The sequence below is a fragment of the Euleptes europaea genome, chromosome 6 (assembly GCF_029931775.1).
Source record: "Euleptes europaea isolate rEulEur1 chromosome 6, rEulEur1.hap1, whole genome shotgun sequence".
Lineage (NCBI taxonomy): Eukaryota > Metazoa > Chordata > Lepidosauria > Squamata > Sphaerodactylidae > Euleptes > Euleptes europaea.
In genome coordinates, this window is record NC_079317.1 from 51,361,346 (window position 1) to 51,389,244 (window position 27,899).

A 27,899-nucleotide genomic window follows, 5' to 3' on the forward strand; every position below is an offset into this window, starting at 1 on the left:
AGAAGTGGCTGCCCAGCTGGGCGAAAGCAAGAAGGGCGTCGCGTGCAAGCTTCATTCCCCCGCAAGCGCCGCCGGGAGCGCGTGCTGCTTCCCCAGCCTCTCAACCTGGCCGAGGCCTGCTCTGTTCCCCGGCGTGGGGGCGGTGGGCGCAGGATCATCGATAGGTGCGATCCATATTCATGAGGCTGCTGATGTCACGGGGAAACGGGGCCCGGCCGGGCGGCCTCCCCAAAGCGCCATTTCCTGCACGAGAAGGGAGGCGGCGGGCCGGGGCGGTGGAGAGCCGCGCGAGGCAGCCAGAGGGGGCTCCGAGCCCGGCCCGGGCCAGCGCCGCTTGAGCGCCGCGCCAACCGCGGCGTGCTGCGGGAGGCCGGCAGGGGGAGGAGCGGCCCGGCTCCGGCTCCGGCTGCCTCGGCGGCGCTGGAGTACAGCGAGAGGGAGAAGGGACGGCCGAGGGGTTGGGCTGCTGCCTGCATCTCCCACCCCGGGCTGCTTCCTTTGCACTTCCCCAGGTTGCTTGTGCAAAGGGCGCTAGCAGCGAGCCGTTTCCGGAGGGAGCCCCTCGGTTAAGAGCCTCGCTTGGGGTCCTCCCCCCCCCCGCCTTGCCATTCGCCCCTTCTTCCTCCCCCCCCCCTCCTCCTCCTCCTCCTCCTCTTCTTTTTTGGTGTGTATTTGGTTGCAAAGCGAGGAGAGGCAACCGGGTTGGAGGATGGTGAAGATGATGATGTGGAAGCGATGGAGATGAAGCCGAGGATGCGGATCCGGGGACTCCTGTTGCTGCTGCTGCTGCTGCCGCCGCCGCCGCTATGGGCTGCGCTTCTCCGGGACGCCGCGGCCGGAACAGGTAAGGCTGCCCCGGCGTCCGAGCCCGCCGCAGCTGAAGCGGAGGAAAGGGATCCGGCTGTCTGGGTCGGGAGGGCAGCGGAAGGAAGGAGGGAGGGAGCGGACCTCCTGAACCAACCCCCTTCCCCCTTGGGTTGTAGTCTTTACGCTTCCCAAGTTTGACCCCAAGGATGCTCTCCGGGGTTTCTCGCCTCGCCTGGCTGTTACCCTGCCCGGTTTTTCTGTTGTTGGTTTGTACCCTGGTCGAAAAGATCATGGGGGGTGTGTGTCCCCCCCCCCGCACCCCCCCAACCGATGCCTACCGCGGCCCTTTTCAAAGGTGTGCTATTCCTTGGGTCACAGAACTCCTGTTGACAATGTACTTCGGAAGGGACTTCAGGGGGAAATGGGAGGAGGGGCTCTCTGCCACCAAACCTTCAGTAGTGACATTTTTTTCTTTTCACCGTTCGTGCCGTGGAGCTGGCCTAATTTTTTCCCTGTTTGCTAAGTAGGGCTGAAACAAGTTACGAAACTTAATGAGGGTATCTAAACGTCATTTCGTTTTTTAAAAAAAAATACCTGCGTTGTATTTAATGACTTGAATTCGTTCGTTTCATCTTTCACCTTGTACAACAGTTTGTATCGTCTGACTTAGAGCACCCCCCTCCCCAGTTTCCCACAATGATGTAGGAAACCATTTCTTCTAAACAAAATGAACATATTCTAGGGATAGTCAGGATTTGACTGCTATTGTGCCGTGACAACCTTCACCTGTAACCTGGTCAGATTGTTGGGTGTCTATAAGTCTTTGAATGTCTCTTATAAGTTCCTTCTAAGCACCTCCATAGATGGCTTCGCTACATTTTTAGAGGTCCTAAATGGAGATACAACATTAGTCACTGGCTAGGAGTGGACTTGCGTGTGTTACATCTGCGGGAAAATGACCAAATCTATGACTGGAGGAATGTCACCTGTGTGACTTTGGAAAACTACCTTATTTTCCAGCCTTTAAAATACTACTGCTGAAATAAAAACCACTAGACATTTTATTTCACTGGTTGCTTTTAAAAATATGTTGTTTGGCATATTGATTTTGGAGCCAGCATTGATGTTTTCTTACCTGAATGTTACCCCTTAGCCTTTACATGTAGGAAGGGTCTCATTCATCAGTATGTGACCCCAGATGTTCATCAGCAGTGTCGAGACAGCTGCAAAGAGAATTTTTCAAAATAGTGATTAAAAATACTTCTGGTACAAAAACTTTTAACGCACATGGGTTCGTGTAACCCTATATGTTCACTGAATAGTTTGGAATAAAACAATGTTCCCTGTTATGATTACAAATTAATAACAGTCAGCCATTGAATCTGTACACCGCATTTGCACTGTTGGTTAGAAGTAGTATTTTTATCCAATTCCATTGAGTGTATTAGAAGATAAAGTAGTTATGTATTTCTGATTTCACCCCTGAATGAATAGATACAGTAGATTCAGTTGGCTAGAAGGGTGGAAATGCAGCTAATTCTTCCCATGCGAGCTCAAAGGGCTCCGAGAATGCAAGTCTGGATCCTCCTGTCAAATATAACTGGTCCAAATAAAAGCATTACTAAATGCAACTGAATAGTTTGTGAAATACTGTTACAAGATATAACTTGTCAGGAATCTGGCTGATGATCAGGTGCTCACCTCTGTGTGGAGTGGATGCTAGTGGCCAGGCCAGGTTATTTGGCTTAGAGCCAGCTCATGATCTGAAGACAAAACCAGTTGTCATAACAGCCTCCAGATTACATTATTTAGGAATGGTTCATCCTTGGCACTACACTAGTCCGTTCTCCCACTATAACCCCAGAGCAGGAGTTGCTATTCCTGTGTAGTGTCTAAGAAAGCTACAGGAGTTGTCTCCAGGTTGTGGACTGGCAGGGAGTTTTTGGTGGTGCCCGTCAGTGTCTCGGGTTAGATGGCAGTATAGTTGTGTGGTCGAAGGCTGAAGTCGTTGTTGAGTGAAAACAGTCTAAAATAGACATGAATGGATGGGAGTAGGGAGAAAAACCAGAAGCAAGGATGAAAGGAGAAATGCAGCTATGACTCATTGGCTCTAGGTAGATAATTCCCAATGCAGTGTCCAAGAGGTATTGCATAGGATTCATAGCTAATCAGGGCCTGTACACTGTCTGAAGACATATGAAAAGGTGGGAAAGTCAACCTATTTCCCAGATGTTCCATGCTGCATAGGATTTGATCCAAGCATTCCAACAGCCATGTGAAATCTACTGGAAATGCTGCCGCAGTCATTATGTGGTTCCTGTCATGTATGACAGATGCTTAGATGTGGTTTGCCCCATTTCTTGGAGATCCTTAATATCACTACCAGTGTCCCCTAGGAACATGCTGCACTGGTGTGAAGACACTTCTTACAAATGGGGTATCCTATGCCCTCTCTTAGGACTATCCATCTGGCAACTGTCAGGTTGTAGGTTTTTTACTGTGATAGTTCCTGCCCTTCAGAATGACTTTCTAGAGTGGGCGTAGAACGTACCTTCATTTCTGCATTCAGGAAGGTGTGTGAAACAATTTCTTAATGATTTTTGTTAGGGACTCCTTCTGGAGCCTATGGGAGAGACCAAATTTCCTACATCTCCTGCCTTTCTGCATAATTGATGTTGATCCCATAAAAGCAGGAGCACTTTCCCTCTGTCTAGCAGAGTATTGTGGCTGAGACTGAGCCACACGACTACTTTGAGTCCAAATCTTTCGGAATCCTGTTTAGCAACTTTTGCATTCCATAGTCACTGCAATTTGAAGAGACATTTGATGACTAGGTTTTAATTATCTCTGTGAGTAAGAGTTTAATTCATTAGGTCATAACCATGGTTGTAAATTTGGAAACTATATATGTATGTATAACATATATATTAATATTAGCGTCTCATCTTTCTAAGCCTACCTGTGTGTTAAGCACATGTTTCCTTTTACTCAGTGTCAAAAGATGACTGTATACAACTGGTCCCTAATTCTCCCTCTTGAAATCCCATCTTTTGTGTACTTTGCCCAGTGCTCTCCTCCTGTACTTTGGTTCCTTCAAATCTTGGTAAAGCTGGGACAATAAACCTTAGTTTGTCTCCAAGATAGCAGTGTTTGTTCATGATTAACCCTTTCAGCCAAGTAGATTGTGGGAAGTTTTGCAAGCACAGGATGTTGCACATGTTTCAAAGGTTTATGTATGGATCTTGCGTATCTATAGAATGGCTATATTGGGTTTTATTACGTAACTTATGGAGAGACATGTTGCTTCAGTATTGTGCATGATGAGAAGAAGAAGGAGAATGATTTCAGGCAGTCACACACATACACGATTTATACCATTGTTGAATTAAATGGCATTTCTCTCAGTAGACTCCTTAGTCCGTAAGCATCAAGATTGTATGTCTAAATGCAAATTATCATTTTGTCAACTTCATTCTCTTAGTAAATGCATTAAGTGGGTGTGGGAACTAGTGGATGAATAGGCTCCTAATATAATAGTTCAAAAAAAAAACAACCCACTGAACACTATTCTGCTGCAGAGTTGGAGTAAGCAGCACTCAGCAGAGGTCTACACCGATCCTCCTTTCTTAATCTCATATTTAAAAGTTCCCTGTTTACTTCCCAATATCATGTGCTAATTTGGCAAAACCAGACATGCCCACAGCATCTTGGGCAACTCTGCCGCCATCCACTGATCATAGGTACACAGGCTCTGCAGACATTGTATACAGTCAGAAAGAAACTATTACACCTTCTACTGCATAAGTTGCCATGGCCTGTATGGAGAAAGCAAGGGCTCAAACTCTGCTGTGGGAACAGTACCTCCATGCCGACAAATTATGTATTTAGTTACTTCATTAATACCCTGCCTTTCTCCCTAGTGGGGACCCAAAGTGTCTAACATCATTCTCCCCTCCTCTATTTTATCCTCATGGCAATCCTGTGAAGTTGGTTAGGCAAAGAGTGGGTGACCGGTCCAGGGTCACCCAGTGAACTTCCATGGTAGAGTGGGGATTTGAACCTGGATCTCCCAGATCCTAATCCAACACTCCAACCACTATACCACACTGGCCACAATGTTGTACATCACTTATTCATTTACAGTAATACATTTTAATCTCACCCTTCCTCCAGCAAGTTTGGGGTGGTGCACATGGTTCTTCCCTCCTTCATTTATTTGCCCAGCAATCCTGTGAAGAAAGCTGAGCTGACTAACTAGCCCAAGTCCGCCCAGTTTCACAACCAGCCGGGATTTGAATCTGTGTCTAGTCTAGGGCTCTGGCCACTATAGCAGACTGTCTCAGTGTGCATTTCTGCCTCTCTGAGAGGAAGGGGGACAGAGGTGTGGGGACGCATGCACAATAAAGAAAGGAAGCTACACCAGCAAGCTCACCCCATGCAGTGGTGGGAAAAGCACAACGCAAGGAGAAAAGGGGATGAGGATTTTAGGCCAGCAGAAATGCCCAAAGTGACCCTGGCAATTCTGTCACCACCAACTTATCACAGAGCTGCTCACTGATGGTGCCTGCTGTTTGAGGCACCTTCTCTGAAGAACTTTGGGTGGAAAAAGGGAGAGACAACAACGGCAGAACATATGCTTTCTGCTCCGCAGAACAACAATCTACCTACATAGCCAGAAGGGTCAAAGCCCATGACAAGCTCCCTTTTCCTCCTCACCCCATGGCTCCCAACCATATAATCCAGCAACCTGAGGAGCCCCATGTGGAAACACAGAGGTTCAATGTGTCACAAGTGGGCACAGGGACTGGCATGTAACTGTATGGTAGGATGCACTTCATTTTACCGAGGCCTCTTCATCCCATCTAGTTACACACACAAGCACATACCTCCCATGTTCATTAGAGTGACAGTCTGTATCTGCTGGTTGTTGTCCCAGGATACCTCATTATCACCAGATGTGTAAGGGACAGTTGTCCTGCTAGTTCACAATTTCCCCACATTGCAGTGAAGGGTATGTGTGGAGAGAGAGAGTGAGATTTTTATTATGGTGTTTGACTGTTCTATATTTATATCGGTTTCTTGGGGGGGGCTTGAGGCAGGATAGGAGGGGTGAAAGGGTGATACTTTGAAACATGTTTTCCTCCTCATGGGTGAACCCCTCACCCTTGCTTACCTGTGTGGCTATATGGCTTTACTTGTAGGTATGGAGCTGAGATTCCTAGTGAGTCTCCCCAAGGGAGGGGGCCTATAAAGGTTTTTGAAAAAGCCATCTTTTTATTGTTGTTGTTGGACTATTGGGTGTTTGTGCAAAATGGCCCATCACTGTGTGCTCTTAGTTTTCTAGACATGCGGGCAGAGTGATGTAGTATATGACATCTTGATGTAACAGATGTGAATTCCCTGACTGCAGCTTTTATGTACCTGCTGATGTGCTGTGGTTTGATGTAGAGAAGTTTGGGATTCTATCCTCCCTTGTACCTGTGGGGATAGAATAAAGTAGGGAGTTCGCTATTGTCTGCATGGGTAAAGTTTTGCCAGGGAGGGGACTGAGCATAGAATTCCAGTCCCCCTGCCACACTCCCAGCATTTCCAAGGTTTCCCCTTTTGTGCTGATGGCCTAGAAAATAGTGTTCATTCATGCCAACATAATCCCCCCCCCCCCCCGTATGCATGGTAAGGACCATACATGTGATCTTATCCCACCAAGCTTGCATAATTTGAGGATAGGATCACTTTGCTGTTCTATGCAGGAGAGGACAGATCATTTAAAAGTGACCTAGAAAATAGTGTTTGATGGTGAACTTTTGGTAGTGATGGGATATGTGAGGCCACATGTTGTCACTGGGAGTTTTCAAAGTATTACTGACCAGGTTCATCAATCAAGTCAAGTCCCTTGGCATTGCCTGGCCCTTATTCCATGGAAACCTTACTACTTAGGACTAGTCGCTTACTCGTAATGGAGATGCTCAGTAGATCCATGCATTGGCAAGACTCAGGCCTTTTATGCAGGGATGTTTCCCTGCGGTCACCCCCACTGACGGCTTTGGGGCTTCCTTTTGATTATGCATGCCTTTTCTGCCCGTCAAAGGTCACCTTACTCTCCACGTGAGGAGAGCGAGGCGACCTCTGACGGGCAGAAAAGGCATGCATAATTAAAAGGAAGCCCCTAAGCAATCAGCGGGGGTGACCACGGGAAACGTCCCTGCATAAAAGGCCATAGTTAGCTTTTTTTTTAAAGCACAGCATGCAAGAAAGCATTGGGGGGGGCATCTTGGAGAAAGCTCGAGCAAATTTGGCAAATATGCAGAGGGGACACTTTCGGTTCATGTGTAGATAGTCTTTCGTTTTATAAATGTGCCATAAAAAGTAAATCTTTAAGAGACACTCTGTGCACTTATGAGACAAAAATTCCTAATGAGCAAGTCTTGCCTTTTTTCTTCTCAAACCTCAATGTATGCAAAGAAAAATCTCTAACCAGGTGGAAGATAATGTGTTGAGTATTGTCACTGGGAAGTTAAAGTTTATCTCAGAGTGTCAGCTTCAACCAGAGTTTTTGTGGTTGGCTAGTTGGTATATAGCTGCTGGGTTTAGTTCACAAAACTGAATTTGTATTGTATTACTGCAGGGAGGATTTCAGGGGTTGGAGATTTTTTATAGATGAAGAACTACTTTTTGAAAAAAACGGAGAAGCTTCTTCAGGTTCATGTTGAAAAATAAGAAGCTTTTAATATGCATCAACTGATCGGCAGACAAATAACATGGAACAATATTTGGAAGGCAACATAACAATATGTTATAGTCCTGAGGTCCTGGAGAGCCGCTGCCAGTCTGAGTAGACAATACTGACTTTGATGGACTGATTCAGTATAAGGCAGCTTCATGTGTTCATGTGTACAGCCCAGGAAAGTGTTAATGCCTGGGGTTGGGTCCAGCCAACAGGTTCATTGAATTTCACTCAGTTCCCCTCCCTTCTACAGCCCCGTATAGCTTCTATGCATGCAGATCCTATTATCCTCAGCAGAGCCTTTTTTTGGTGATCAAAGGAGACCCCTCCTTCCTTTTTATCTCCAGAAAACCTGGCTGGATCTAACTCTGGGAAAATATCGTGTATCTTGTACTGGTCACTGCCCAAATCAGCTAATTAGATTAGTGTGCATTGTGATAATGAACAGACATCCTACTTACAACCAGGTCTCTGAAAAGGCTGCATATAAGTTTTTTACCTAAATAAATATTTGTTAGCTTTGTACCAGACTTTTCCGTTAGCATGCTAAGGCAGCTAACAAAAATTGCCCCAAACTATTTCACTAATTCAATACAAAATGATAATAATAAAGCTCAGAATCTTACAGTGGCAAATCTGAGAAAATTGGCAACTGGCTCCTCCCTCTGCTACTTACAGCAATTTCTGACCAGTGGTTACAGCAGGCTTTTGTGCTGAACTATTTTATCTTCCATCTTCTACTTTGCATGCTTATTTTCAGTTGTGTTTATATCCTTCTTTGCTGCATGTGTTCATTTTTCTCCAAAGAGCTTGTGTAGCCTGTGTCAGTATTTGTGCATGCTAACATATGCCATATATTCTCATTTTATTGAAGCAGTTGCTCTCCACCCACCCACCTACGCACATTCTAGGCTCTGAGGCGTATTCTGAATGCTTTTACCCCATAGGAAATGTGAGAAATAGCACCACCTGCAAAGGAATTAGTGACACCCATCCAAATGAGGGATGAGATCAGGATTTGGCACTTCGTTTTACGCTTAGAGGTTTCCAGGCTACTGGCTGAAATAATCCCACACCACACAATGGAGGTGGTGGTGGGGGGAATGGAGAGAAAGTATGTTCTATAAAAGATTAGTTTTCTTCCATGGCAAAGCTCTAGATCAGCCTTTACTACCACACTGTTTTTAAACCACTTGGAAGCTTTAGCTATAAAGGGAGTGTGAACACTGAACAATCCCTTGTATGAATGACCCCCTGTATGAATGCCAGCTCTTTTCATAGGAAGGGATCAAAAGTCCTGATTGACTCAGGGCCCATTAGTATTACCCAGGAGTCAAAATTCAAAGGAAAAAAATGGGGAGACTTTTAACCACTGTTCTGAAAACAGGACCTAATAAAAGCATTACCAGGGCACTGCTTTAAGGATGTCCTTTGCCTCTGGATCTATCACTGACCGAGTGTTACTGTATGGATTTCACCCTGCTGATCTCCAAATTGGCATGTTGCTGAAGAAGCCCTGCATGGATTTAGCCTCCTCCAATATTTCCTAACTGGAATTTGGCACTCTTATGCTATAATCATTAAACAAATGTAATAAAAGTTCTGATGAGGCATTCAGGGCAGCTGTGCATTTTGTACTTTGATTGTATTGTGCTACAGACCACCAACCTGGATTAATTTGCTGTACTCCCAACCTCCTCGCTCCCATCTTGTGGGTGTGGAGAGAAGGGAGGTTGCTTTCTTCTAGGCACAAAAGGTACTGGAACGCCAATCAAACTGAAGGTGTCCCAGGGGCAGCCTGTGAAACTGAACTGCAGCCTCGAAGGAATGGAAGATCCAGAGATGCTGTGGATAAAAGATGGAGTTGTGGTCCAGAGCGTAGACCAGGTGTACATTCCAGTAGATGAAGAGCACTGGATTGGTTTCCTCAGGTAGGCATGGTGTGCAAAAACAGAGCAGGGAGTGCCAGACTGCAGTCAGAGCTGTGTGTGTTACATACAATTGCTGTGCAAACATGGAATTTGCTATCTGGAATTCTACTGAAACCTTCCTTCCTACTGGTTTAAAACCCTAGACATGTGAACATTTTATGTTAATATCTTATAAATTCAAAGCTCTTTCTAGTTGTTTTCTCATTCATGGTTGGGTGAAGAGCATGGAGACATGTGGGCACAGACAAGTGAGAGCTCAGAGAGCTGAGGTGACCCGAATGGGGCTGGAGCCTCTATGCACATTGGACCAGTGTAGTGCACAGCTCTTTAGAACATAAGAAAGGCCCTACTGGATCAGACCAAGGCCCATCAAGTCCAGCAGTCTGTTCACACCAGTTGCCTCTAGGAAGCCCCCAAACAACACGACTGCAGCAGCATTCTCCTGCCTGTGTTCCACAGCACCCAATATAATAGGCAGGCTCCTCTGATCCTGGAGTTTACAGAAGGAGAAATAACAAACATTTTAAAAGGTATAGAAAAACAATTATTACAGCTAAGACAGGACTTAAAACAAGAATTAATAGAGAGGTGGAAAGAAGTGTTAGTGTTAAGCTCGTATTATTGTATCAATTCCCAATGACAATAACACAGTAGGAGGTTGATAGTTCAAAGCAGTTTGTTTATTAGGCCCAATATACACACCGGGTGAGAATTGCCCCAAATGCGCAGGACAATTCACACACCAGAACAAAGGATTGCAACAACGTTTATAACTTCTGGTCAGGGGTGTTACAAATATGTCATATAGTGCGTAGATACACAAAGACCCATAATGGACACATTTGGATTAGCATAGGCCTATCAGTGTGGTTTTGAGGCGTGGATTTAGGTGGCTACATGATCTGTAATGGAGAAACGAAACTTAACATTCCTATCTGACACCCCTAAATCACTGCCTTGGGCCTCATTAGCCCGGCTAGCTGTACCAGGCCTGCAAGGATGATCTCACTGGCACCTGATTCATAGTGTATGCCAGTTTATGCTAACTCAGTGATCACACAGGAGTGAATCAGAACCAAAGAATAATACTTGACCCCTTATACATGGAGTATTACCATTATATATGTGTACAGAATATGGTATTGTGCTAGATGCTAACCCTTATATCCCGGGCTTAGCATCTTTATAAGTGTGAGTATGCGGACTGAGTATAAAAGCTACATTTCCAATAATAATGAAGATTATAGGCATTACATTAGCACCAATTAATAATCAGTTAAAACAGCTAACTGCTAATATAAAAGGTATAGCAGAGGCTGCCGAGGAAGCCTTTAATATGGGTAAAGAACACCAAAAGCAAATTAAAAGATTGGAGAACCAAAATAGAATAATGAGGCTGAAACTAGCTGATTTGGAAGGCAGAGAGCGTCAAACATCCGCATACACAACCTGCAAGAGGCAGAGGAAGGAGACGATATAATAGACTTCCTTACTAACTGTTCAACTCCCTGGTGCCTGACTTTCCTTTAAGCAAAGCAAATACAGAAAGAGCCCACAGAATTGGGCCATTGAAAACAACAGGCACTCTGATACACAGAGACATCGTAGTACGCTTTGCTAGATATGCAGTTAAAGACTGCTTTCTTAAACAAGTTTGGAAACTCCCATCTCTAATGTATAAAAACAACACAGTCCTGTTTATGCAAGACCTTAGCCCCTAAACGCTCAAAGACGTGCTTTGCGACCAGTCACTAAAAAGCTGCAGGAGGCTTATATAAAATACCGCTGGGGATTTCTTCTCAAGCTAATTGTTCAAAGAGACAATAAAACATTTATTGCTACCTCATTAAAAGAGGCACTGAAAATGCTGAAGGATTTACAACTGGAACCCCCACGTGAGATAAGTGACGATTCTGACAAGGATTCTGGAGGAGGAGGAGAAGAAGAGGAAAGAGAAAGCTATGAATGGCAAATACAGGGGGGGGGGGGAGAAAGAACCCGAGGTCAGGGCAAGAATCTGAAATTCCTGAACGTTTTCAGCTCCAAGGAAAGCAAAGTAAAAAACTTAAAAGATAACGAGCAGTGGATGGTATAAGTTGTTCTGATGCGTGGACGAGTAATCAGCAAAGTTAAAATTCTAGTACTAGAAGTATATTACGTTTTGATTGTCATTGAGGATATGCTATTTTGTTAATATGCTGTCAAGTATATAATATAAATATGTTAAGCACATGAGAGGCTAATTGTATTCAGGTGTGGCTGCAGGCCTCTTTCCCATTCCAAAAAGAGAAATTAGTTAGAGACCCACAAGGGTGTTACATTTTTGTGAGGGGGCAATATGCTAATAAAACATTTACATTTGCCTCTATGCACCAAATACAAAACAAAACAAATTTTTAGGAATACATTTAAAAAGTTAGAAAAATTTAAACAAGGGGAACTTATAATAAGAGGGATCTAAAGTGGACTCACATAGATAGTATAGATAAAAAAGGGGAAAAGAATATAAAAAAGAAAATTGGGGAAAATAAATTGGCAAAGGTGTTGTAAAAATTTGACCTCATTGACGCCTGGAGAATAGACGGTCCACAGGAGAGGGATTTTACATTTTATTCACATAGGCATAATACATACTCCAGAATAGATTTCATCCTAATGTCAACAAGTTTAATGCAAAGTATAGTGAAAGCAGAAATTGGAACTAAAATTATCAGACCATGCACTGGTATGGGTTGATTTAAATATCTTAGGACAACAATCCACCACCTATTCATGGAAATGTAATGCTATTTTATTAACTAAATTAGAATCCAAGAAAAACTACAAGAAGGAATACAGAATTACTTCAAAGAAAATATAACAGAAGGAGTGCCAATGCATATAGTATGGGATGCTTTAAAATCAGTAATAAGAGGGATATGTATTAAAGAAATGTCCAGGTTAAAGAAAGTCCAACTGTGTAAAAAGGAGACTGCAAGTAGAAATAAAGGAGTTTAAAAAAAAAGCATAAAAAATCCGGATTAAAAAATACTTAATGAATTAGAAAGTAAAAGGAAAGAACTAGACGTTATTGAAGTAGACGCTATCGCAAAAAATTGTTATATATTGGACAGAATTATTACGAATTTGGTAATAAAAGCTCCAAATTACTAGCCAACACTTTGAATAAGCATAAAAACAGAAATAAAATAGCAATGATAAATTGCAGCAGTAAAAAAATACATAACACAGAACAAGTAGCAGAATAGTTCACCGATTTTTTTGAAAAATTATATTCCTTGCTTAGTCCATCTGGAGGGAAAATAAATGAGTATTTTCAAAAATTGAATATTGTTGAATTGAAGAGTGAACACAGGGATATTTTAAACAAACCAACTGAGAGCTGCGATTCAAAAGTTTTAAAATGGAAAATTTCCAGGGATGGACAGATATGGCCCAGAGTTTTATAAACAATTTAAGGATCTACTATTACCAAGTATGACGATACTATTCCATCAAATACTGAAAGATAAACAATCACCTTACTCCTGGGAAAAGGCAAGAATCACAGTAATTTTAAAAACTGGCAAGCAAGTGGACCAATTAAATTCCTATAGACCAATAGCATTATTGAATCAAGATGCCAAATTATTTGTGGCAGTCCTTGCAGCCAGATTGAGCAGTATAATAAAAAATTATGTTTCTCCTGATCAAATGGGATTTATACCCCAAAGACAAATAGCAGATCCAATACGTAGAATAGTAAATGTGATTTTTATCAGCAAAAATAAAGAACTACCCCTATCTATATTGTCTCTTGTTGCACAAAAAGCATTTGATCACGTGGAATGGAGCTTCATTTTTGGACTCCTAAAAAAGTTAAATATTGGACATTCTTTTATGAACGCAATAAAATCTATCAAAAATCAAAAGCTAGGGTCAGAATTAATGGCTTTGATTCTAGAAGTTTTCCCCTAACTAGAAGAACTAAACAAGGCTGCCCTTTATCACCTTTGTCTTTGCTCTCTCATTAGATCCCTTAGCAATGGCTATTAATACAAATGACAGATTTAAGGGATTAGAAGTGAATAATAAAGCACATAAAATCAATATGTTTATGGATGATGTAGCAATACTTACTGTTAACCCTAAGGAAGCCATACCAGAACTAGTGAGAGAAATTAATAAATATGGAGCAGTAGCAGAATTACGGATTAATTATAAGAAATCTAGGGTAATGTATATATAATTATATACAAGAATTTGCAACAAATACTAAGCCCTTGACCAATAGTGCTGTAATTTTAATTTCACTGTTTTTCTTGTTTTTCTTTGTTTGCTTTATGTATTTATGTGTTCCTGTGTTTGTGACTGTGATTGTATCTATATCTGTTAATAAAATATGTTTAAAATTTTTAAAAAGCGGTGGTTTGGAGCAGTGGACTCTAATCTGGAGAACCAGGTTTGATTCCCCACTTCTCCACATGATTCCCCACTCTTCCACATGAACAGCGGACACTAATCTGGTAAACTGGGTTGGTTTCCCCAATCCTACACATGAAGCCAGCTGGGTGACCTTGGGCTAGTCACAGCTCTCTTAGAGCTCTCTCAGCCTCACCTACCTCACGGGGTGCCTGTTGTGCGGCAGGGAACGGAAGGTGATTGTAAGCCCGTTTGATTCTCCCTTAAGTGGTAGACAAAGTCAGCATATAAAAACCAACCCGTCTTCTTCTTTTGTTCTCCACTTCTTGCAATCAAGAGAATTTTGGTGTGATGTGGAGACCTGTGCCTACTCCTTTTGTAACCATATAATGGCTGTGTAATGGAAGTAAAGAATGTCAGAATAAGGCTGATAAAAGCTTGTATAATTGTTAGGGGTGTTTCTAGACTCAGGAAAAGTTAGGAGGTGACAATGAAATTCAACACCCAAGGACTGTCTTTAATAAGGCCACCTGACACTCCTGGGATGCACTGTCCTTCTAGACAGACAGCTGCCTGCCTGATCACCTGGTTCATGCCTCACTGCCATCCCCAAACAGGAGCCAGAGGAGACAATCCTCCTTATCTCATCACTCCCCCAAGCCTTTTACAAAGTAGTGCGGCAAGTTATACATTCCAGTTCCCAAACTCTTTGTGCTATTTCTTCAGGCAAGAGTTTGGCCCTCTTTTCTGGTAGCCTGTTACTACAGAAACCAAAATAGTGACTGAACTCTCACAAGAGGAAGTAATCTCATTAGAATTCAGGATGGCATGAGTGGGCAACACTATTTTGAAAGAGCCAGAACAGCAAAGAGGCAAGGAGAGTTATCGCCTCCTTTTCCTGAGTGGAGGCAATGGTGTGTCACTGGGAGGAGGGCAGCAACTGCAGCTGCCTCAGGCAGCAAAACACCTTGAAACATTACTGTTCATGAAGGAGCACTCAACACCTTCCATGTGGACTGCACTAAGCTGTGGGTTTCTGTGTAAGGCAGCATCCTTATCAGGAGATGGGGGATAGAAGGTGTAAAGGGTAAACATGAAACGTGCTGTCCAGTTGCAACTGCCTCATGGTGACCCCATGAAATTCCAAGGGAAGAGATGAGCAGAGATGATGTACCCTTGGGAAAAAGCCCAATATATGAACTTACAAAGTTGCTTTAGACCAGGCCAGGTCATTAGTCTACCTCAGTTCTGTCTGTTCTGTCTACTCCAACTAGTGGCAGCTCTCCTGCATGTCAGGCAGAGGAAGATCTTTCCTACCACCTCTTACCTGACATCTTTTAACTGGAGATATTGTATGTGCTCCCTGCACAATTAAATCTGGAGATAAAACATTTCTGAAAATTTTAAACCATGGGTAATTTTGGAAAAAGACAGTAATATATGTAGTACTTTCTTATGAACCCTATAACTTATTGTCCTGTTGTAACAATATAAAATACAGTATTTATAATAGTTAACAGTGTACTGTTTAGCATAATTATGCAATTTAAAAAGTATAAATGCATTAGTTTTCTACAAGCAAACCAGTACTAGAGGTAGGGAGAAGAGCTGTAAACTGCTGCACCCTAAGCTACCTTAGCACATGCATCTTCGTTTTCGCCATCTGAGGGGTAGGAAAAAAAGAAGTTAAAAATGGAAAACACAAATTTGGTAGCAGCAAAAAGAAAGGAACAGTTGCATACTGAAACAAAGGACTGGCAGCATTTTGGATTATCAAATTGCTTTATAACAATGAGTACTTTGAACTCATCAATAGTTAATATTATCATTACACACAGAGTCAAAATTAGTTACTTCTGAACAATAAACATATCATCGAAATATGTTGTATATGTTATCAGTATGCACAGGAATTACCATTATCTAACATTGCAGATTATCTTATATAGAACTCTTAATATTAAACATTTTAAATGAGTAAAACCTTGTTCTAGAGAAAATTTAACTCATTCTAAATAAATATTTCACAGGATTTTTTTTCAGAGCTCTCAAATATTTCTATTTTTCCATTGGAAAAACAGAAAATAAATCCTTGTTAATTCTTTTTTTTATTGTTTCCTCCCCACTCCACATTTCTACTTAAATGCCAGGTACTAAGCCTTTATCTAAAAGACATAGAAATACAATATGTACACTTTGCAAACTAATAGAAGTCTATGATGTATATTTAAAAACCCATCCCATTTTCTGATCAGGTATTGTTTCCTATATCCTGGGTTTGGGGTGAGAAATGGGGCATAATTTTTAAAGGGTAGAGTGACAAAATTGCATAAAAATCCCCCAAAACAGTTGGAAACAAAAATGTACAAATTTTTCATACTGTGATCATTCTCTCATTCAAGTTCCTCGTAGAACAACTTTAACTAAACCAGTGCCTGAGTGTTCTACATTTGTGCTCTCGGCATGTTATCAAAGCTTAGGTGGCAGCATAGACCCGGAGAAACTATTTTGACCTCTTCTTCCCCAGTGTGATTCTGTGAGACCAGAGCGAAGGAGAACCAGCAGAAGGGATAGCACAAGCCTACACTGTTTCCTATCCCTACCACATCTGTCATTCTGATACAGGAAGACTTTCCTTCTTCTGGCTTTCTCAGTTTACAGCCCCTTTTCCAAAAGACAGATGGAAAAGAAAGCTTTTCTGCCTCTTTTCACCTTGTTTGTTCCAATATGCTCTGCAGCAAAACTGGGAGGCTATCTTTTGAGATGTATTTATGAGTTCTCTTGCGCTCATTTATTCCCAGTGTGTCCCTCACTCCTTGTCTCTGACTAAAAAGAGATGCCCTAATTAAAATCAGACTTCTGAGACCAGATCTGAATCCTGTTGGGAGAAGAGGATGTGTCATATAAACCAAGCCTTGGTCGTCCCCACAAGAGATTTTCCAGCATTTTTACTCCATCATTTAGATCAAGCCAACCATGCAACTCTTGGGCTAATTACCAGGAGGTAAACATATTCAGGGATAGTTTGTTAGCTGTGAAAAAAAAGAAAGAATCAGGCACCTTCGTTGATACAGTTTGCAGGTACAGTGAATACAGTAGCAGTTGCCATAAATATACAAGGAACCCAATTGGCAAACTCCTTTCCCATGAGGCATTTTGATTTAATCTTGAATTTCCAGCAGAGCTCATGAGATTGAATTGGGCTCCTGTAAGCACTTGTTTTAATTGGGTGGGGAGAGAACAAGGTCAGCAATATATTGTAGTCACTGTACTATAGTCATTGACACTGCACCTCTGGTTGTTCTAATTAAAGGCTTTATAGACTGGCACAGCAAACAGAAACTTGGCTTAATAAACTTGCTGGTGTACTGGGAGAGTGGAGCTGGTTGCCCTGTCCTCCGCTGGGCATCTCAGCTTCCTGACACTCTGACTGATGCATATGACCTCCTCTTGCGGCATGTGGTCACCTTGCAGTAATCTTACACCATGAGGTCAGTATAGGCTGACTGTGTCCTGCAGGTGCCATAGCCTGAAGTCATGTAGAGGGATCCCTGGTTTGATATAAATATATATATATATAACTTTAGCGACTGAGGACTCTGCTCTACGAAGGTGCTGTTTCATAGTTGCACCAGCAGCTCCTGCAACGGAATGGTTTTTCCATCTGTGGAGGAGGGCAGGGAGATTTTTGCCAATTCCCCCTCCTGCTGTAGACCCCCACATTGCCCCACCAATATTTCTGAGAATCCACTGACCACAGGAGCAGAATTGCATAGAAGGCTTAAATGAGGGGGGCAGGTGAGGAGGTTACTTTCCTGTAGTGCAACTCAGCTTGCAGGGCTTGGAATCTAAACCCAAGTTTCTCCATTGGCTCAGGAATTTAAAATCCCTAATATCCTATGGGTTTTTTCCTCTTCCCTTCCATAATAAAATATTTGTTCACTAGAACCTCATTAGTTTTGAGCTGTGATGGGGAGGATCACAGAATCCAATGCTTGATTCCATTCTGAGTCACCTTTATTTGAGGAAATGTGTGCTCTACCCTGTGGTTTTCTGTGCATGTTTAAGGCTTTAGTTTCAGGGCTGACTGACTTGGCAGGCCCATCTTTCATTCTGAAAGGAGCTAGACTTCCTGGAACCAGTGAGTTAGTTAACTCCTTCATGTTCTTCAGATAGGAAATTGTACGGCACTCAGTTAATTTGGGCAGCTGTTCCAGATAAGCTTTTATCTCCTGTGCATTGGTGCCAAAGATTTCAACTCTTTTGATAAAAATAGGTCTTCCCACTTCAGTATCTTTGTCTCAAGAACATCTTTTCTGTCATTGTGCTGTGTTGTGCATTTTGCATGGATTAGCTAATTGTCCCGAAACAGGCTTGCAGATGCAACTCACCTTAGCTGAGGCAAGCCATATGCACCGGGCGGCTGCATCAGTCCAGGCAGGATAAGCCCAAAACTGGCAGGGTGGAGGTGTAGCTTCTAGGTTAAGTAATGGAGTTTGGTAGCCAGGTGGAGGAACCAGTCCTCAGAAGGAGTTGGAAGGGTGGCCTATTTAAGGAGGATCAGCAGGCTAGGGAAGATGGAATATCCCTGCTCAGGCAGTATGGGAGAGTAGAGGGTACAGCAAGGAGGAGGAATGAAGTGTTGTAACCTCTCTAACTTGAGGTCTTGCAGGCCATCCGTTGTGGGGAAGGTCATGGAGGAACAAGTGGTGGCCTTGATGAGGGGGCATGTCACACTAATGCCTTCCTCTATAGAGCTCCAGTGATTAATGTCCTAATCACACAATTACTTTTAGGTGCCCTCATCATCCCCACTATACTACCTGGGTTATTTTTTTCTGTACTCCATGTGATAAAATCATTATGGCACAGAACCCTCACTGTGACATTACATGTCCTGCGGAATGTTGGAAAGTAATTGCTTTTGGGTTATGATAAATTGTGGCCTTATACTTTATAATGTGGTCCCAAGAAGAGCCATAGCTCGGGGGCGGGGGGGGGGGCAGGATAGCATGCTTGACACAAAGAGGATCCCAAGTTTATATCCTGCGAGTTCCAATGAACATCAGAGATAACAGATCTGATGAAAACGTAGTCTACGTGACACCCTGGAGCACTGCTGTGAATCAGAATATACCTTACTGGGCTAGAAAGACCAATGGTCTGACTTGAGTACAAGACAGTTTCATGTGTTTATTCTGACTTTTGAAAAATTATTTTATTTATTTTAAATGTTTTAAATCCACTTTTCCACCGAACTTAGGGTCCCTATGATGGAGAACAATATAAGCCATGACTAAAATACATATAAATATATAAAAACAATTAAAATAGAACACAGGTACAAGAAGAAGGGTCAGTGAGAATCTGTGAGAGTATGCAAAAAAAAAAATACAGAAGTCTTCACTTGCTGGTGGAAGACAATAATGATGAAAGGGGACAAGCAAATCTCCCTGGTGAAGAAATTCTATAATTTTGGTGGTATGACTGAGAAGGCCCTTTCACCACCCGTCTAGTCTTAGAGGGTGAGGGCATCCAAAGCAGGGCCTCTGACAATGACCGTAGTAGTCGGGTAGATGTTTTGGCTGGCTGAGGTTGGCCCATTGCTAGTGCCTGTGTTGCTATGGCTGAACACAATATTAATTTGAATGCTGAAGGGGGAAAGATCATAACTTCTGCACTTCAAAAACAGTGCTCACGGTGGCATATCTCCGGTTTGGAAATATTTCATGACGATAGCTGAATATTTATATACATTACTATTTCTGTAACAGTATTCCCTCTTTTTAGCTTGAAGTCCGTAGATCGAGCTGACTCAGGGAAGTACTGGTGCCAAATTGAGACCAAGGGGAAGAAGAAAGAATCACAGCAAGTGTGGCTCACTGTGGAAGGTAAGGGGGAATCTTGGTGGCTCCTCTCCAGAACAGTCATATTGAGTATACAGTAACGGACTGCATGTCGATGTTTTGCTTGGTTGGTGTTGGCTCATTGCCAGTGCCTGTGTTGCTATGGCCAAAACAATTATGTTATTACTATGAGCCAGCGAAGGATCATAAGAAAGTCGTGGCAGTTGTAGGGACTGATTACATCAGTTCCTCTTGAATGCTGCAGGATATGGAGCACTTCCAGTGTTGCATTTCCCAACTTGTCTTTGAAAAGGCATGTGGGAAATAGACAGGATAATGATGTTATGATCAAATGGGATGCCAAACGCATGACCTATAGAGAAGTTCCAGAGAGTCTCCCAAGACATTAATAGGACCCTTCTGACATTAGAAAGATCCACATCTTCTGCCCTTTTCTACTTGCTTCCCTGTACCCATTTTTAAAGCACAAGTAGTGCCTTTAGAGGACAATCTTTTAATGGATATAGATCACTGTGAGCTATTGGTGGCTCACAGCTATTGCAGAGTAGCTCATGCATCCCCTAGAAGACCCAGGTAAAGCTTGCAGAAAGGTCTGCTCTAGCATTTTTTTTGAGAAGCTTTTATATCACAGGATTTTTCTCCTTGCTGCTTAGCTAATAGCTTCATTTCTGGTGCTCTTTCCAGTCCATGTTCTGTTTCTAGGACAGAACACAACTTGGTAGCATACCAGGGTGGGGGGAAGAGCTCAGAACATTTTTCGTTATTCAGAAGTAGCTCTCATTAAAGAGAAGGTTGGCGACTCCTGAATGTAGACTCTCTTTTAGACTCACTGCTTTGAACTTCAAATAACGCATATTCAGAGGCCAGGAGGAACCCCATGAGACTTCTGTTGTTTATGATTTTTAGGTGTAACAAATCTGTATTGGAGAAGCGTTTAGGATTTTACTTTGCGCAGACAGGTAGCATATCAATTTACTTTAACTGCACACACCAAGCTACAGGAACACTTGCTCTGCCTAACATATAAATGGGTTGTCCAAAACCTACACAACTTAGACTAGATGGGTGACTTCCAAAAGCTCACAGCCCATATTTTCTTGGACTGTAATTGCAGCAAATCTCATGAAACTATCCATGTCAGGTCTCTGTGGTGTCTGGGAGTATCTGGAAGGGCATGTGCTGCTGCTGCAGCAGCCTTTCTGCAGCAGGGTTAAATTGCTGAAGTAGTAGGCAGCACTCTGACTCATGCCTGAGTCAGTGTCCCAGCATGGGCTCAGAGTACTGTGCTGCTTTAGGTATTTGCCTTTTGCATGGAGAGCCTTCATCTTTCCAAGCCATTAGAGATTGCATTGCAGTCCTTTGCAAGAAGAGATGTGGTTTCCAGTGGCTGCTGGAACCTGGCAATGATGCAGGTGGGATGTGTGGTCTTTCTCTGCTACACTGGAGAGAAAGGATGTGCCTGTATACTTCCAAGCCAGGAGCTTATGACAATCCTTAACCTGTACAGTGAACTGGGAGGTTTCCTTGTTATTGTTGCAGAGTCAACAAAGGGAGTGGAAGGCAGAAGCCATTTGAAGCAAGAGATAATTTGAGAAATCTAAGACAAGGAATGAGTGTAAAGGATATCCTGAGTGTTTTGCACTTGCTCACTTTGGCTTGGTATTCCTCTTTCTTCTCCTTGTTCCCTTTTCAGCATAGATATGCAAACACATAGCTCAGGTATTGAAAGGGAGCTGTTAAGGTCTCTTTTAAACTGGCCTTTATCCCCAGTGTGCCTGAGAGGGAAGGTTGAACAGCTGCACAAAACATTTTGGTGAATTGGGTGTAGGCTAGGTTCAAATCCTTTCATAGCCATGAACATAGTAGGTGGTCCTGGGCAAAACAAATATCTTCCATCCTTAGTTCCCTGATTGTTACAGTACAAACCTATGTAGAGTTACTTCAGTCTAAGCCCATCTAAGCCCATTAAAACAATGGGTTTAAACTGGAGGATAATGCAGAGGAAGGCAATGGCAAACTGAGAGCCAGTGTGGTGTAGTGGTTAAGAGTGGTGGACTCTGATCTGGAGAACTGGGTTCGATTTCCCACTCCTCCACATGAGCGGTGGAGGCTAATCTGGTGAACCAGGTTGGTTTCCCCACTCATCCACATGAAGCTAGTTGGGTGACCTTGGGCCAGTCACACTCTCTCGGCCCCACCTACCTCACAGGGTGTCTGTTGTGGGGAGGGGAAGGGGATTGTAAGCTGGTTTGAGTCTCCCTTAAGTGGTAGAGTAAGTCAGCATATAAACACCAAGTCTTCTTCTTCTTCATCTCGGTTAGTCGCTTGCCTTGAAAACCCTACTGGGTTGCCATAAATCGGCTGTGACTTGATGGCACTTTACACTCACACATAATGCTGCCCACTGCCTGGAGAAAGAATGTCCTGTTCCTTTAATAGAGGCTTAATGGGCTGTTATTTACCAAGTGATGTTATTTACCTCTGTGCTGATAAAAGCTTCAGCTACCCATCGCCACACCTTAAGCCTCTGTTAAAGGGACAAGACATTTTTCTCCAGGCCTGTTGTCCACCCAGTTGGAGTAACTGCACAGGATTCCTTGCAATAACAAAAAGTAATAGTTTTTTAAGCACTTTGTGCATTAGAGAGATTACTAATAATCCATTTTCATTAGAGTTTGACACGTCTCATTAGGGTTTGACACATCTCAACCCAGGTACTGCTGTTTCATGAAAGAGTAAAGGAGCTTTCATCCCGTCACTTCCCATTGCCTGAAAGGAAAGGAGCTTAAAGCCCAGTCCTGAAGGGTACATAAGCATGCAGAGCCAGCAATGTCTTTAGGTAAGGGGAAGTGGAGTGCCTTAGGCAACAGGCATTGTAGTTCAGTTCAAACACTTCACATGGTCAATGATTTACAATGAAATCCGAAACGAAACAGAGTTACACCCTTGTAATTCCTTTTAAGACAATAGGTTTATAGCAGGGTATAACTTTGTTTGGGATTGTACTGCCATTACTAAATTTTACCACTGGGGGTGGGGAGAAGGGTTTGGGTTTTTTTGTTTGTTCGTTCGTTGTGGTCTCATGCACCAAAAGGTCTCGGGCCATTTCTACAGGCATCTCAGAGCTGATTCACGTTGTGCTTTTTGACAAAGTACACTGCACAGCAGTTTTTCCATGTTTATTACATATGGAGGATACTTCCTCTGGAGGCATCCTCATATCATAGAAAGAAGTATTTACTCTTACGAGCCAGAGATGTAAGGGTTCTTAGAAGCTCACTGGGAGGTCCCAAGGGCTCTGGGGTCATCTTGCTTTCCCAGGGGAAAAGGCCATAAAATGCTCAGGAAGAGATGCATTTCCTTGAAGAGATAACCACTTGCTTTAACTGCCAAGAAAAGCAAGATGGGTGCCTATTGTTAAAACATGAGCTGAGCATAGAGGCATGTGGGATGTGAACCCTCTAATGACAGGAGATAGGGGTCCACAGCCCCATGAGGGACAAGACTCCCTAACTCTGGATTGGGTAAGGAACTTCTAGTTAGCTAGGGTGTGATGGGCTGTGTCTCAGTGGCAGAGCATCTGCTTGGCATGCAGAAGGTCCCAGGTTCAATTCCCGGCATCTCCAGTTAAAGGGACTAGGCAAGTAGGTGATGTGAAAAATCCCTGCATGAGACCCTGGAGAGCTGCTGCTGGTCAGAGTAGACAATACTGACTTTGATGGACCAAGAGTCTGATTCAGTATAAGGCTGCTTTGTGTGTTCATGTGAAGGGTGAAAAGGTCTGAACAACCTGTTAACATTGCTCCAACACCAGGGAGTTTCAATGCACAGAGCAGGTGGAGAGCCAGGATCAGTGTTTGTTCCACAAAGCCTCCAAAGAGAGTGATGCTGAGGTAAACATCTGTAATGTTAAGGTTAGTTTACAGATACCTCTTTTTTCTTTTATTTCGCTAGATCTGCTATAGCTAGTGTATATGATCCAAATGACTAAACTGAAGCTATTGTAGTTTGGTCACATTATGAGAAGACAAGAATCACTAGAAAAGTCAGTCATGCTAGGAAAAGTTGAGGGCAGCAGGAAAAGAGGAAGACCCAACAAGAGATGGATGGACTCAATAAAGGAAGCCACAGCCCTCAGTTTCAAGATTTGAGCAAGGCTGTCAAAGATAGGACATTTTGGAGGACATTGATTCATAGGGTTGCCATGAGTCGGAAGCAACTTGACGGCACTTAACATACACACAGTGTATATGATAGTTATTTTTCCTTGTCTTATACTCTAGTTTGTTAAGCTGTAGTAAATTAAGTCTTTCCTGTTTAAACAAACAGACTGTGTTCTATTATCTCTCCTTGCACCTAGCTCTGGACACATGCACACACTGAAAAGGGGGAGAAGTAGTTGGGAAACATCCTTTGAACATGCTCAGAGACAGCCTTTACTGGTGCTCCCCAGACCACCTGGAAGGCAGGATTTAGTTTGGGGTGGTGGCACTAAAGAACATACACACATTCACACATATAAACCAGGGTGGGTTTGTGTCATTTATCACATCAGGGCAAAACTTGAGGGCGATCCTAAGCAGAGTAATACCCTTCCTAAGTCCATTGAAGTCAGTGGTCTTAGAAGGATGCAACTCAGTTTAGGCTTGCAATGTTAGTTTCAGTAGTTTGGTCTGGCATGGTACAAACACTAGGAATGTTTACAAAATTCTCCAAATGTATTTCTCCCCAGATTTTGGGTGCTGAATTATCTGATGTTGCTTGTGTGGCAGCACCAATAACTGTCTCTTTTCTGTTTTTGATAACTTTGTTTAGACCACTGTGTATGTGCAATGTGCTTCCCCGCCCTTACCAGTTACTAATATGCAGAAGTGTGTATGTGAACTGGTTAAAACACTGCACAAAGTAATCTTGATGTAATCCTGCAGTTGTGTCAAGATTGGAACTTAAGGTCTATGCCCACTCTTGTGTGTTGGCAGCCTGTAAGCACAACACAAATGTGAACTGAATATTGGGGCAGAATGCGCATGTGCCAGTTCCAAAATTAATTTTGGACATCCTCCAACATCAAATCGGAAGGCATGCAGAGCAGAAAGCATAGCACAGCCAACCCACAGAACAATAATGAAAAGGAAGAAGGGATATTCACTCATCCCAAATAAATACCAGCTGTCTTCAAAGGAGTGCACGTTTAAATAAAATGGATGTTTCAGAGAAACTAAGCAGGGCAAAAGCACTTCATAATTTGGTCGTATGAAAAAAGCAACTTGGGAATCCTCAGCCATGTTGTGGAGAAAGAAGATGCTCCTTTGGATCCTGGTCAGAAATTTTACAGTGGCTGTTCTAGATAAACTTTTCTGTTTCACTCCATGATCTTTGGGGAGAGGCCACCCTTGAAATGATAATGAGTAGCTATTGGTGTCAGATGTTGGGTCCTTTTTAAACTGCAGTGTTGCTAGTGTTGCCAGCTCCCTCTTTGCCACTGGGGGGAGATTTTTGGGGTGGAGGGTGGGGTTTGGGGAGGGGAAGGACTTCAATGCCATAGAGTCCAATTGCCAAATCAGCCATTTTCTCCAGGTGAGCTGATCTCTATTGGCTGGAGATCAGTTGTAATAGCAGGAGATCTCCGGCTAGTACCTGGAGGTTGGCAACCCTAAGTGTTGCGAACCCTCATAAATCCTCTTTTCATTTCAACTGGTAATAACTTTTAAACATATGCACCATTGTACAGAGCTGCTTAGGTACACAATGACTGCTGCTGTTATCTTAGAACAACCTGTGTTATGGGTGTGTTATACTTTATATATAAAAAGACTTCAATAGAGTTTGGCATCTTAATTATTTTAAAACAACAACAACCCTATACCTACACAACTTATTTAGGGGATCAGAAGAAGAGTTAATTTTTATATCCCACTTACAAACTGCCTTTAAGGAGTCTCAAAGCAGCTTACAATCACCTTCCCTTCCCCTCCCCCTCCCCACAACAGACACCTTGTGAGATAGGTGAGGCTGAGAGAGTTCTGAGAGAACTGTGACGAGCCCAAGGTCACCCAGCAGGCTTCATGTGGAGGAGTGGGGAATCGAACCCAGTTCACCACCGCTGTTAACCATTATACCATGCTGGCTCTCTACACACTCAAAAGCATCTTGTGTTTCTAATACAGTATCTAAAGGTCAAATCATGCTGTTTTTACTTGAAGCAAAATCTTATTAAGATTAAATTCTTCAAGCATTTGGCCTGAGAGCTGTCAGAATTGGCATTACGAAATGCTTCTTATTTAGGACCTAAAGCCAAAAAGGATGTCTTTCAAAACTGGTCCATTCAAAGCAAGATTCTATTGTACGTGTTGTTTATGTTTTTTTTTAAATTATATTTATTCAATAAAATTAACAACAGCAAAAACAAAAAAGTGGAAAAACATATAGCAGTCTTCATAATTTAAAATAATATATATGTGTGTGTGTGTGTGTGTGTGTGTGTAAACTTAAGAAAACACACCCTGAATTTCTATATTACAGCTTCACAGTTTAGTCCTCTATAAAATAGCTAGACTGTCATCGCAGAAAGTTGTCCTTTCCCACCCTTGATTATAAGAGTTTCCATTTTATTTACAGTTCGTAACCATAGCTCGTCTACGTTCATTGTATCACCATTTTTCTGATATGTTGTTAATTAATACATATATTTCTTTTACTTTAACCAACCATTCCTCTATCTTTGGAGTCATTTTTTGTTTCCTAAGTCTGGCAAAAGTCATTCTAGCTGTTTTTTTTTTATGTTTTATTTGTTACCTGCAAGAGCCAAACAGGATGTTATATGGGGGAAGATAACATAACTGTCTTCTGACTTCGACTATGGGAGGCTGTGAAACTGAGGGGTAGAATGGTGGTGGGGAGAGTCTGCTTACTATGTTATCTATCATTAAAAGAATGCTCCCCTAAAATGGAGGCAGCAGCCATGGGTCAAACCTCTGGCTGCCTGAGGTATTTTCTGTGGTACCCTGTTGTGCCCATCATTTTCTCCCTCCTGACTGCCGGAGTCCTTTTCTCTGGCTTTTAAAATCAGTGGTAGATGATTTTAGCGCATCAAAACACTACAGTAACATACTACTACTGGTTTTTTTTTTTTTAGCCAGCAACGCCAGCAAAAAAGCTGCTATTGTTGGGGGGGCGAGGGTGGTAGGTATGAAGGGATACCGAGAGATTTCTCTGATCTTTTTAAAAACATGAAAGCTGAGAATTCAGAGGGACCAGTAGATCATGGGATGGTGTAGCGGTTAAGAGCGGCAAATTCTAATCTGGAGAACTGGGTTTGATTCCCCACCCCTCCACATGAACGACGGTCACCTCTAGGCTGGATTAATGTAATTCACTCTACATAGGGCTGCCCTTGACACTGATCTGGAGACTCCAGCTGGTACAAAATGCCACAGCAAGGCTCCTTATGGAGACCCCCTCTGTGGGAACATATTCATCCAGTGCTTCATCAGCTGCACTGGCTCAAGCTGGAGTATTGGATCAGGTTCAAGGTGCTGGTTTTGACCTTTAAAGCCTTACACAGTCTGGGACCTTTGTGCCTTTTCTGGTATAGCCCCCCACCCCAAAGAGCATTAGGGTGAAAACGCATGGTCACTTTATCCTCCTTTAATCCCTGTTTCAGCCAGGATTCAGCCAGGATCGAACGCATGCGTTTCGCTTAATGTGCGTTCGATCCTGGTGAAAACAGCGATTAAAGGAGGATAAAGCGACCATGCGTTTTCACACTTACACTCTGCAAATAGCAACTTGTTTGTGGTCCCCAGCCCAAGGAGTGTGTGGCTGTCCTCGACAAGGGCCAGGGCTTTTTCAGACCTGGCCCCAGCCCGGTGGAACTCCCTCCCTAGTGATATCAGGGCCCTGCGGGACTTGAAAGAGTTCCATAGGGCCTGCATGATGGAGTTGTTCCACCAGGCCTATTACTGATGGCAGCCACCGGTTGTCACCTGTGCTGGCCTCCCTACACCCCTCTTGGCTTGCATATGTTTTCCTTTGGTGGTTGATACAACTCTGTAAATATTACCTAGACAACATTAAGCTCTTTTAAGTCCCATTGATTTCACTTGGACAGGTTAGGAATATGTTATCTCCCATTTAAATTAATGGGACTTGTATTTGGCTGGTTTGTAG

General features: G+C 42.8%; 1 protein-coding gene across 2 annotated transcripts in view; it reads left to right on the forward strand.

Moving 5' to 3' along the window:
• Positions 1–718: 718 nt before the first annotated feature.
• The window catches only part of TYRO3 (TYRO3 protein tyrosine kinase), a 77,612-nt gene continuing 50,431 nt past the window's right edge, over positions 719–27,899 (forward strand). Inside the window, exons 1-3 of one of the 2 annotated variants that reach the window (XM_056850926.1) lie at positions 719–844; positions 9,255–9,462; positions 19,654–19,754. In XM_056850926.1, coding sequence (XP_056706904.1) covers positions 736–844; positions 9,255–9,462; positions 19,654–19,754 — 418 coding nt within the window. In that variant the 5' untranslated portion in view covers positions 719–735. The remainder of the gene's footprint in view (positions 845–9,254; positions 9,463–19,653; positions 19,755–27,899) is intronic. The other variant, XM_056850927.1, reaches the window with a different exon arrangement.